The 13,662-nt window shown below is 32.7% G+C and overlaps 1 protein-coding gene across 9 annotated transcripts in view; it reads left to right on the forward strand.

The window, feature by feature from the left end:
* The window catches only part of pros (prospero), a 294,879-nt gene extending 281,432 nt beyond the window's left edge, over window positions 1-13,447 (forward strand). For all 9 annotated transcript variants that reach the window (XM_067787447.1, XM_067787422.1, XM_067787401.1 and 6 more), the window contains 2 exons: window positions 10,374-10,518; window positions 13,261-13,447. In XM_067787447.1, the coding sequence (XP_067643548.1) occupies window positions 10,374-10,518; window positions 13,261-13,440 (325 nt within the window). In that variant the 3' untranslated portion in view covers window positions 13,441-13,447. The remainder of the gene's footprint in view (window positions 1-10,373; window positions 10,519-13,260) is intronic.
* Window positions 13,448-13,662: the final 215 nt, after the last annotated feature.

Below are 13,662 nucleotides of genomic sequence, written 5' to 3' on the forward strand. Positions count from 1 at the left end.
CACACGCACCATTTTTTGAACGAAATGATATGCGCTTCTACTTTCTTTCTGGGCCTTAACGTCTAAGCACATGCATAGGTACTTATTTGTGGTTAGCTGTCATATCTTGAAAAGCTATTGAGTTCCTTTTCATTTTAGCGTATATCCTTGAGCATTTTAAGCATCCTGGCTGTATGCATGCATATGTAAATATGTGTGTCATTGTTGACACATTAGTTAGTTGCTGGTTTTAGGGACAATACGTACACGCCCACAGGCAGGCAACCATACATAAATAAAAGCGCACACAATGAGGCTAACTTTTATATTAAGAGGCATTTCAATAGCTAATCGGCTTCTGACTCAAAATACATACACACATACAAATAAAGTTATAGCTCTTCGCACATATTTCTATTTCTTTCTATCTTTCTGTCGCCTATTCAATTTATCATTCTTTATGTTAGCACTATGTAGCTTTTTTTCTAAACTCTGTGAAGTGTCTTTTCTCCTACTTTTGTTTCGTTTCTAAAGCACTTTTTCATTTCCAACATCTTAAATAAACTAATTAGCTGTTTGTTGACATATTTTTGTTATTTTTTCTATTTATTCACTCCTCTCTTTTCTTTAATTAAATTACATTTTCCACTCAAAATAGTGAATTATGTCATCATAATTCATATAATTATAGTTAGTCATATAGCGTAAGTAAGTCTACACACTAATACATACTTAGTAGCAAGTGCTGCTTTCTTGTTGCTTTTGTTTCCCTTTATTTCTAGTATTATGCTTTATTTTCTAGGTGCGCTTCAATGTTTGTGCCACTGCGAAATTTCTTTTTAATTAAAAACAAAAACATTTCACAATTACGACTCCTTATGTGAGCCCCTTCAAACACAAACAGAAGAGAAGGTCCTTCGTCATTTTTTCGCTGCACATTTCTTTACGTAATTGTCTTTCACGTGTGGGTGTGTATGTTTGTGAGTGCTTCTCGTATGTGCGCTTGTGTTTGTCTTTTTAATGGAGTGCCTACTTTACTTTGTTCTTCCGCTTTTTGCCACAACAATGGCGTAAGTCCTCACCTACTTCTCTATACATATATAATGTATTAGGGGCTGTACATACAGTTTGGTTAAATGTTTATGCGCCTAAAAGTGCACTTCTTATATTCAAAATTGCATAAAAAGTAAAGAAGGAAGTCTTTAAAAACCAAAGTGCCATGCTAATGCAAACTTTCCATACTTAATAGGCTCATATACAATCACACATATTCAAGCGCCTAATATTATGTTTGTTATATGTGAACTAAGCATTATCAAGTGTCTGCAGTTAAGGTTATGTTGTTGTGTTAATATGAACATTAGAGCTTGGGGAGGTAGTTACTGCTCCTTTTTATTTTCCACTTCACTTAACAGCATTGAGTGTTCAGTTTAGTGTTAAAATATCCACTTTTCTTCATTCATGTGCTACCTCATTTTATTGCACACTTTTAGGCGTTTGTTTCTCGCTTTGTTTTTATTAGACCATCTTTGGTTCATACTTGTAGATATTTATAATAACAAGTACTTTTGTATGCATATGCAGAAGATGGTTTATAAGTCTAAGTTTTAATTGATTTATCAAATTTTTTTCTTTGTATTACCGTTATGAGCATTGGCAATGCAGGATAGATATATTAATCCGAACGTTTGAATGCATTCCCATTATGCCTAGGGACACCGGTTTTTGATAGCAGAGGAAGCGAGAGTCCTCCACAAAGTTGGGAGGAGCATGCAACTTGCTGTCCAAGTTCAAAAATGGCCTAGGCGACTAAGCGGCAATCAGTGATGATGATGATGGGTGATTGAAGCGCCTTCTGGCTACTTAAAATTGTTATTGCTAAAAAGTGTATTGAGCAAACTTCATTGTTGATTAATCAGAAATTAAAATTGAGTAATTAAACATGTGCTTAATCCTTGTATCCAGTAATCAATTAATCACGGAGGCTGCACGATTGAAAATTAGCGCATGGAGCATGGACACGAATTTCTAAATATTGTCATCCTTATACGTTTTGATAAAACAAAACATGTATTACTCTAATAAACTTAATTTTTCATTAGTCAGAAATAAGACTTAGTCGATTAGTTTGGAAACTAAGTTAGTAAAGATGTGATTAATCAAAGCTCTTAGTAATTATTAATCGGACAAACTTGGTTTTGGCTTAGTCGATTAATTGAGTAACTAAGAATGTGAACTATTCAAATATTCAGTAATCAATTAATAATATATTGGCTTCAATATGGAATGGAACATAATTGGTTCATTTAAAATAAAAAAATTACTACTAGAACAAAATTAGATTTTTATTAGTGTAAATTAAAACTTAATCATATAATCATTTAATTTAATGATTTGATTTATCAAATTTTGAATTAATCAATGGCGCAGGGCAAGTTTTGATCGCAACGCCTTTGGGTTATTCAAACTTATATAAACAGACTTTATACATGATTAATGAGAAAGTAAACTTATTTTTTTCATTAAATAATTAAGAATGCGATTATTTCAACAATTTATTAATAAAGTAATCACAAAGACCATAGGCTTACATATTTTAGAATGAAACATAAACACGATTTTTTAAATATCTCGTACAAAAAATTCATCACTCACATGAACTTAATATTTGATTAGTCAAAAATTATTCATAATCAATTAATTCATGAAATTATTACATAGCTAAAATTGTGATTAATCAAATATTTTTCTAAACCAATCTTGATCAAATAAGCTATATATATGAATTTCTTAAAACATCAATTCTAGCGCTTTTCAATTTTTAAAAAAATTTTATAGCTCGCAAACTTTGATTTTTGATTAGTGAAGAATTATAATTTATTTATTAATAAGTTATTTAAGTAATTGAAGTTTTGGTTAAACCAAGTCAATTGACTAATCAGCATAAATTTTTTTATTTAGCCTCCAAATAAAAATTCTGTAGGTTCTCATGATACAATTATGATCGAAAATTCGAAATCAAATTTAATTAAGCATGTAATTACTCAAAGAATTGATTAGTTGCTATTTTTAACTAATCAAAAAATTAGTTTGCGATGGTAGTTAGTTTTTTGAGTAGCTTAAAAGCGAATTTGTATTTTATATGCATATATATCTTTCCCTCTGCCTTCAGTTAATCAAGAAGCATATAATTTATATCAGTTAAATTTTTTGTTTAGTAAAGATTTTTAATTAATTTAATAATTAGTGCTTAAGTAATTGAAGTTGTGATTGAAAAAAATGTTGTCCAATAAATAAATTAATTAGCTAGACTTTTTATTAATTAACCTAAACATATGAATTGTATAACAAATTGGCTTAATTCAAGTGTTATTGATTACACAAAATTCTCATTAGTCAGTCATGCAATTACTCAAAAATGTATTAATTATTATTTTCAACTAATCAAAAAATAACTTTACATTGAAAATAGTTTGATTTGAAAACACCAAATTTTTAAAATGAATTTAATAACCGTTTACAGACTAATTTAGCAAATGATTCATCAACTTGTTCGATTAAAAGCAATATAAATACAACCTCCGTTAGCAGTATTGCCCTTTTTTACACAAATCTCTAGTAAGCAAACTCTCATCTTACTTTTTGAATTGAAGTTTTGAAAATAACAGCTAAATCAGGTTCCGGTATAATATTTCTGCCTACTTAAATATCTTTATCTACCTGCAATCACAAAATGTTCAAAGTCTTATCCATTACATAATTGCAGTCAGTGCTGCAGTTGCAACTATCTTTAATTTTCTAATTGCTCGCCCGAAATGTATTTGCATTTGCTCATAAAACCCCCTAGTGTCTTCTTAGGCATTCTTCTTCCCAATGTTTATTTACACGTATTTGCGGCAAACAAAAGAAATTCATTCTCAAAGTCAACATGGAATTCTTCGAGACTCATTAATATGTAGTATCTATCCTCTCCCTCAAGCCCAAGTTAATATCAATCGCATAGCTTTTGCTGCTAATTAAAGTCCTTCCCCTTAGCCAACCAACGAAACAACCAACCACCCAACCCACCCAGTATGAGCAACCATTCCAATGCTATGATTTGCATACTTAAAAGATATATCTACATAAAAATGGTAAGAATTACAACAATACAAAAATTGCAAGTGCAAATATTGCTACTGCAAACTTCAGTGCAGCTTTGTGCGCATCATCATCTACATACATAGAGTGATGTGGTTAAGAACGTTTGCTGCATTTGCGTTTTGAACGCTCAGTGGTGTGGGACAAAATCTATAGTATAAGTAAATGAATGTAAGGACATACATACAAATATACACCCTCTGAAGATTGACTTATGCTCATTTGAGATTTATTAAAAATTCTTTGCAATAAGCCAGCTAAACGGTAAAAACAATATAACGTACCTAAGTAATCTACAGATTTTCTCTTGCAATTGGTTGCTTCATGCATAAGTGCATATGTATATGTATTACACTTGCACACTAGCATGCAATTCTTTGATTGTTGCAATATGCACATATAAATGTGTAAATGTTAACAATTTCATACCCATAAGTCAAAGCATAGCCGATTTCTTTGTTAGAACGTTTTTTTTTTTTTTTTTGTTGCACAAAGTCTTTGTATGATTTATGTATGCTACTGCGCCTACAAGTATGCTGCAAATTATTAATAACGTCATATTAATCTCATCCAATATTGCATTAAGTCTATATGCACACAATAAACGAAGCGAAAATAAATTTGAGACAAAGGTGGCTTAAAATTAAATTGCCAACGCTTTGAGAAAAGATTCTGTCAAGTGAATAGAATGCACACAATGCTGAAATTATGGTTGAATTCGTATAACGGATGAGAAATTGAAGTAGGGAGAGTTATATGCATGTGTGCAGGCAGTGCCTTTGTTCACACATACAGAATATGTTTTTCGGTGAGATTAAGAAGTAGAGTTGCGGTATTTCTGAAAAAGATACGTAAATTAAGTTAATACAGGTATTGTTGCAAAGATATCAGGTTGAACATAAGGAATTTACCAACTCCACGCAAACATATCCATACCACCAGAAAAGACGTATACCGGTGCATATGCGTAACATTTATATTTCCGATACCAAGCAGTGACTTGTATGCACATCAACAAATCAATCATTATGTCTACCCATATATCCATGCAAGCAGCGGAGAGAGACGCACAAACACATGCATATATCTGAGATACTCCCAAAAGTGTGCAATAATTTGTACAAGTATCACTCACATACACACGCGCATATGAGAGGTTGTAGGCGTTCATCTGTAGTTATAGCTGATAAGTTTATAGCTGATAAATAAGTAGTAGATTCTAGATATAGAAACGCCTAGAAGTATGCGAGCGATACAGCACAGAGTATAAAAGAGCGCCAGCTGAGCATTCAATATTCAGTTTGATTTAAGCACGCTATCTGTCGAGCAGTAGAAATGTTATTTTGAAAGTATTATAATAAAGACTAATTTGCATTATAATATTGTAGTTATTTATTCAACAGTAAATAAGAGTTAAAAAAAAGTTAGATATATTTGGAGCGTTATACATTGCTTGACTGTTCTAAATTTTCATAACTTAATAAAATTTTTCGTTACAAGTTCCCTCAGACTTGAACATCTGAATTAAATGTATATAATTAAAAATTTTCAGTGCGATTATTAGAACAGCAATGTGGCTTCAAATTTTGATTCCCTGTTTAGTGAAGTGCAAATAAAATGGTGTTAAAAAGCATGCAAACAAAATGCGCCCTGAAGTATGCAACATATTTTTTACTTATCCTCATATTGATCTTATGTTACCTACAATTGCTTAAACATTAAACTAGTGGTGCACAGCGTCGGAAGAACATCGAATAAAACGCAACTTTTTTTTCTGTAGAAGTACGTACGTACTTGGAGAATGAATGTTTACTTCTGCAACTACAGGCTAAAAGTGTTTGACTGCTTTCTTTTCGGAATCATCGCTCATACGACATGCAAGTGAAAACCAAATAGTGCTACGAAGATCTCGAGTGCACCACTGCACTAAACTGACGTATCAGCACAGAAATGCCTACATTTATCAAATTTAAGCTGGTTTAATAATTACAACTACTTACAGGCGTCATGTGTAATGTCGACGTAAAAATAATAGAAAAGCTCAACACTTGCAATACTTACAACCGAACCTCCCCTAGTAAAGTTCTAGATCGCTTTAATATTGCATATTCATAGGCGTATCCTCTCTATATACAATTATAACTGAAACGCGTTTATACACTTATACGCCAATCTTTTGTCCAATGAATATATCATGATTATCTGTAATACAGTCCCTTTAAATCTTTCCATCGAACAAAATGATCCCAAGTAGCTGCTTAAATACGCTGCCAAGATTTATTTGCATTAGTTTTTGAAGTATAAAAAAATTGTGGCCGAGTTTTAGGCGCAAGCAGGGAATTAATTCATCTCCATAAGTTCTTTTTTGAATTGTGCAAATCAAACACATCCCCCAACGTAAAAGCTCAACAAAATTTCTATTATCTATGTAGGTGTTTGCGGTCGTTTAAAAGAAATACATTATACTTTAGCAATGACGACAGTTTTGCAACACCTTATAGCTACATCAGAATATTGTTGCAGCTGCTGCAGCAACAGCCAAAGCAATAACAACAGCAACAAATACATTTAATGTATAGCGCCTCTGGGGAACTTAAGCGAACAATTGTCGCGAAGCTTGCTTTTAATTTGACATCGAAGCTGTCAGCAGCATTGTGCACCACGATTGTGCGACGTGCAATGGCAATAGCAGCAACAATAACAGTAAGAAAACAGGCTTAACGATTGTTGCTGGTACTTGCCAATGCGCGATTTTGATATTTATTGTTTGGAAAAGTTGACGTCGCTAGCTGTCAGATGCTATACGCCCCAATCTCATACCACACACAGACTTACACAACAAACTCGTTGTAAATTCTTCGTGTGCAATGTTTTCATATTCGTTTCTGCTGCAATAACTTGAGTTGCTTGCCATTTTTTATTTTTGTTGTTTCATTATTTTTATACCTTTCATGAACATGAAATGGTATATTGACTTTGGTCCGATGTGTGTAACGTTGAGAAATATAGAAGATAGACTCACCATTAAGTATACCGAATTGATCAGGGCAACGAACTGAGTTGATATAGCCATGTCCGTCTGTCCGTCCGTACGTCTGTTGTTTGAACGCAAGCTAGTCCCTCAAATGTTGAGATATCTCAATGAAATTTGGCACAAGGATGTATTTTTGTTATATATTAGACATTTGTCGGATCCGGTGGGATCGGGCCACTTTAGCATATATCTCCCATACAACCGATCGTTCAGATAAGACGATTTTGGTCATTCCTGCCGCAATTTAGAAATTATAAACGTGAAACTCGGTGAAATTTATTTTAATATATCATAGAAGATATCTTGAAAAAATCACTTTGATCGGAGCTGTATATAGTTATATCCCATAAAACCGATCGTTCAGAAGGAAGATTTTTGGCAATTTCTCCCTTAATTTCCAATATAAAAACGTTAAACTTGGTGATATTTATTTCAATATATCATAGAAGATTTCCTGTAAAAATCATTTCGATCGGAGCTATATATAATATATATCCCATACAACCGATCGTTCAGATAAGGGGGTTTTTTGCCATTTTTTTATATTTATCTTAAAATCATTTAGGTATGTAAATCTGTCCACTATATATTTCTTATCTTATACAGCGCATTATTTGGAGATTGCGAATGGAATAAGATTATTGTTCAGCCCCGTTCATGAAAGGTATGAAGTCTTCGGCCCAGCCGAAGACAGTCCCGTCCTTACTTGTTTTTTTCTTTTTTTTTTTTTTGCTGTTACTATCGTTATAATGAAAGAAGAGCGAGAGCTTTGGGAAATCTTGAAATTAGCGCGATTATCAAACGAGTCAACATTGCATAACAAAGCAGAACAAAAGCATAAAAAACACACTGAATGCGAAAAAAAACTGAAAAGAAAGGACGACGTTGACTGCGAAAAAATCTACAAATTGTTGTGAAATATTTACAATTATAGGAGACACATTGCACACAATGGAGATGTCAATGAGTAGCGCATTGCAAAATACTTGGAAAATATTGCACGAAAAAAAATATATACAGCGTGAAATTGAGGGGCGCGCTTTAAATATTGTAGTGAACAAGTGCCACGATAAATGCATGCAGAACGACTGTTTAATAATGTTTGTGGTAATAACAACAATTGGCAAGAGGTTTGGGCGCAGAAAAAGGAGCAAAAAAAGGTCTGGAGTAAGGAAGGGGGCTATGGTTGTTCTTTAAAAAAAAATCTACAAAAAATTGCTGAGCAGATATACAGAGCACAATTGTTTATAGGCCTCAAATGAAGCATACTTTTAGGCGATGTAGCACTTTGGTACTTTCCTTACATACACTGAAAGAAATGGTGCTAGTAAAATCAACAAATCGGTTCTGTTGTTCTTGACTTAACGGAGATTCGGTGAAATTGACCGAATTACGGTTAATTCGACCGAGTTCTTTGTCAAACGAACAAATTAGTTTAGTCATTTCAACAGAAGAGAAATTGTCGCTCTTAAGTTAACAAAATTCTGTAAAATTGACTGATTCCTGGTCAATCTAACTGATTTTTCTGTTAACACAACTGATCTAACTGGTCATTTCAACAGCGATCAACAGTCAATATATGAGCAAATGTCAAAAAGAATTTTACGCTCACTGCGCTCTCTACTTTGTACTTATGACGATGGTGTCACATTTTTAAAAAAAAATACCAAAATAAGAAAGCCACCTAACCGAAAAAACACACAAAAGGGAAAACAACAAAAAACTAGTTTTTCAGTTATCAATACAAAACGAAAAACCCTTTTTTGAATTTACTGTGTAAAAAATTATGAGATACCGGGACACCTATTTATCGGGTAAAATTCTGCAACTTCTTCTCCAAGCGAAATGCAAAATTGCGCCATCTTGTTGCAAAAGTTTTGTTTGAACGAACAGGATTTTTCGAAAGTTAGTAGCATTTTGTTCAAGTTTTTACGAATTTTCACTCACGCGAACGTATCTAATAAGATAACAAAAAACATCCATTTTTAATGTTCATGTTTGTTTTTGGAATGGTTTCAACTTAAAGCGTTACGAAAATTAAACTTGCCAAATTACATGTAAAGGTACTCCAGTGGTGAATCACCTTCTAGCGATTTGATTCTTTACTTTTCTATAACTTACAAGTTCTCTATTTAAAATGTTATGTCAAACATTTATACAAGTTTTGTTCGAAACAATCAAGTGTGGCAACTACAAGCGAGAGAAGAAATTGAGAATGAGCTGAGCTGCAACTGAAAGAATTGAGAATCAGTTTTGTGACTACTATTTTCATTTCTATTTGCAAGGCGAAGTTCAAAACTGTAAATTAAATAAATTATAAAATATAAAATTTAGTGAAAGTGCGTTTAATAAAACCAAATAATAAAGTGTATAATGTTTAATATGTGCTAGCATATTTGATGTAGGCCAATTGACGTTCGATTAGTAATGCCACCGTAGTGTGATGGTATCGTGCTCCGCCTGCCACACCGTATGCCCTGGGTTCGCACCCCAGGCAAAGCAACATCAAAATTTTAGAAATAAGGTTTTTCAATTAGATGAAAAGCTCTCAGTGAAAACTCATCTGCCTTGCAGATGCCGTTCGAAGTCGGCATAAAATATGTAGGTCCCGTCCGGCCAATTTGTAGGGAAAATCAAGAGGAGCACGACGCAAATTGGAATGGAAGCTCGGCCTTAGATCTCTTCGGAGGTTATCGCGCCTTACTTTTACTTATTTATATGGCAACATAGGTACTTTCGTACAAAGCTGTCGCAAAAACTTTTTTTGTTCATTTGAATACTAAAACGGTCAATTACAAATCAACGATTTGTGCGCAGTTGATTCAACATCTTGTTGCGATGGATAAAAATTAACAGAAATTTCTGTTGAGTTGACCCGTATTTCGGTTGATTTTACCAGTATTTTTTCTTTCAGTATAATTATTGTTTATGAACTACTCGCTATAGGTATAAGGGTTCAACTTTTTCCCGTTCAGGTGTTGGTTAAGAATATTTCGTAACAGCTCGTTATAAAACTCTCTTGAAAACACACATTTGATATAATATCTCAAATAGAAGCAATAAAAAGTGAAGAATATACCAAACACTTTCCCAATTTTTTTAATACCCTTTTGATTCATATTAGATATATGTAAATGTATGCCTATCTGTGTATGTATATGTTCGTACATCCTTCAATTCAATATATTCTAATATAAATATTCTTATTATCATTTTACAGAGAATTTTACTATATCCAAATGGAGAAATATGCGCGTCAGGCGGTAACTGAAGGCGTCAAATGCGCTGATGAATTGCGTGTTGGCGGTGACAGTGAACTGTATCGTGTACTCAATCTGCATTACAATCGCAATAATCACATAGAGGTATGTAAATATTAATAGTTTTACTATAAATTATGTATTCATTTGTTTAATTCATATACTTGTAAGATGGAAATAAATCAAAAATCAGTGAAATAAATGTGCACACATTTTGCATACTTTAAAATAGGCATTGCATATCCCCAGGCGTGCGTAGTAAGAAAGCTATCTACTTAACGATATAACCCAGTAGGAAATAAAACAAGTTGGAAAAATCAATTTGAGCAATTTAGAGAACAATTTTTCAGATATTTTTGTTATATTTACTGAGTATAAGCGATTTGCGAGTATACACCTACTGCCATATTTTTATGTAGTACGCAGTTCTATAGAAATTTAATTTCAGTTAAGTCTTTAAGAAAACAATAAAGAAAGTTGTGGTTTGCGAGCTCCAAAAAAAGTCTTAAAAATTTTCTTGCCCATTTGTCCTTATAAAAAAAAATTCCGAGGTGATATCGGAAATAAACTAAGATAATTTCAAAATAATTCGAAAATGATAACCATTATTTCGTAATAGGAGACTACAAAAAGTAGCCCACAAATAGCTTTGAAAGTATTCTTCAAAAATGTACGAGGCAATACTTGATACTCAATCGAAAACTAATCTTAGGCTACGGCAGTTAAACCTTTTTTTTTCAAACCGGGACTTTCTGTGAGTACCTTTAGACTGCAAGACCCAAAAATGTCAAACTAATTGCATAAAAACTTAGGTTAGGTTAGGTTGAACTTGCATATTTTCCTAATTGTGGTTAGAAAAATGTTGGTATCATAGCCTAGGAACTAGAGTGCCAGATTTTATAAGATGTCATCATACTTTTCTGTCACATTCTCTATTATATAAAACCGAAAATTCACAGAGGTTATCAGATTTATTGTCACGCGCTGAAGTGAGTGAGTGCTCTTATAGTATACAAATTAACTTTTGTTCACATGGTCACAGGTGACTCGTGCTCCATTGTTTTATTCAAAATTTGCATCTAAATGCCAAATTCTGTATTGTGCTTGATTGATTGGATTTAGTTAATCATTTCTTATGTTACATCAGTGTTGATGTAAGCTTTTACATAAAATATATTATATATATGGAACGTTTTACTAAAAAAGTTGGAGATATCAAGAATGTAATATAAAATTTGTATCTCCCTTTAATGCTAGCGTAATTAGTTATTTCTGACCAGTTTGTGCTTTTAAAGGGTTTTATTTAGCTTGACCTGACATTTTGTAATTGAAATTTAATTAACTTCCCGATAAGCTACAAACTTGAAACTTGGAATATAGTTCAGAAACCTATGACAATGAAATAATAAGAAAAATCGCCGCTAGGTGGCGCAAGGATCGAGATATTCACAAAACTCGTATTTGTGGTCCGATTTGTCTCATATTTGGAACACATACTACGTACAAGAATAGAAAGTGACCTATGAAAGAAATCGCCGCTAGGTCCGATTTGGTCCATATTTGGAACACATAATACATACATGAATAGAAAGCGACCTTTGATGTCCGACTTGGCTCATATTTGGAAGAAATATTACATACAGTCCGGTAGAAGTGACATCAAAGTATGTGGAGTTGGAGGAGGGACAAGCATACGTGGCGCAGAGTCGAGTAAAGTTTTTGGAAGGATTATGTATTGAGGGCTTAGATTGTAACAAATTGTCAGGAAAGAGTCCTTGTAATAATGAGTCACTAAATGAACTAAATAGAATGAGAAATAATAAGCACTTAAATAAAGACTAAAAACTTGAAAATAAAATGATTAAAAAAAAATTTTAAGTTAAACGGATTTATTGAAAACAATACTTACATGAAGTAATAATAATACTAAAAACTAGAAAATAATTAGGTAGCTCCTAGGTACTAGTTCACACTCCTCATCAATCAAGGGAGTTGATCAAACAATTAAATAAAAGTTGGATGCGTCAAAATCTATTGATAGTCATAAGTAAGACCAACTGAACCTTGATCAGGTTATGCTACGCCTCACATTTTTAGAAAATTTACGCGTCCAACGCTTTTATTTAATTGTCTGGTCAACGCTCTAGATTGATGAGGAGTGTGATGACTAGTACCTAGGACCTATCTAATTATTTTCTAGCCTTTAGTATTATTATTACTTCATGTAAGTATTGTTTTCAATAAAACCGTTTAATTTAAAAATTTTTTTTAATTATTTTATTGATCTTTAATTTGAATGAATGTTATATTTTTTAAGGATATTGAAACTGGGCACAACTTGTGCGCGGAAAAGCTTAGAATAAGATCGTTTTCTTTAAGATTCAGATATAGTTTTTTGATTATATAACGCACTACCTTCTTAGTATTTGCAACAGTGAGAAAGTGACACTCGAGAATAAGAAAGAGATAACATAGATGTTTTTGCAAATTTTTGTTGCTGTTTTTGAATTTCACACAAAGCAAGTTTTCCAACCAGAGGAGCACAGTTTTAACCATATTTTTTCCATATAACGTGATGTGCTTTAATACACACATTTTAATTACGGGGTTATTGACAATAGCAACATGAAAAAACTATTTGCGCGTAAAAGTATGCAATGCCAATTATTGCGAATGCATAACTTTAAACTAGAGCTGTGATTAAATAATTACGGTAGCATTTTATGACTTGCAAATTGTTATTCATTTTATTTGTACTTGATTTTAAATCAAAATTTTATAAAATAAATATTTTTTAATTTAAATTAATTGTTTGACTTTTTGGTTTTATCTTTTTCTCTAACTTAGGTACCGCAAAATTTCCGATTCGTAATCGAACAAACATTGCGGGAATTCTATCGTGCCATTCAAGGTGGCAAAGATACTGAACAATCGTGGAAAAAGGCAATCTATAAGGTTATATCGCGTATGGACGATCCGGTACCCGAATATTTCAAATCACCTAACTTTTTGGAACAATTGGAATAAGAGGAAAGTGAACGCAATCGCGTTATTCACATGCTTCGTACAAATTTGAAACGCAAATCTAAATCAAATAAATCAAATTCAAAAGTTATAACAGCAGGAACAACAACTACAACAACAGCATCAACAACAACAACAGTAGCAACAGCAATGATGCTACAATCACTAGCAGCAACAACCGCAGTTATAGCTGCAACAACAACAGCAACAGCAGCAACAACATTA

Source organism: Eurosta solidaginis, chromosome 1, assembly GCF_040869045.1.
Source record: "Eurosta solidaginis isolate ZX-2024a chromosome 1, ASM4086904v1, whole genome shotgun sequence".
Classification (NCBI taxonomy): Eukaryota; Metazoa; Arthropoda; class Insecta; order Diptera; family Tephritidae; genus Eurosta; species Eurosta solidaginis.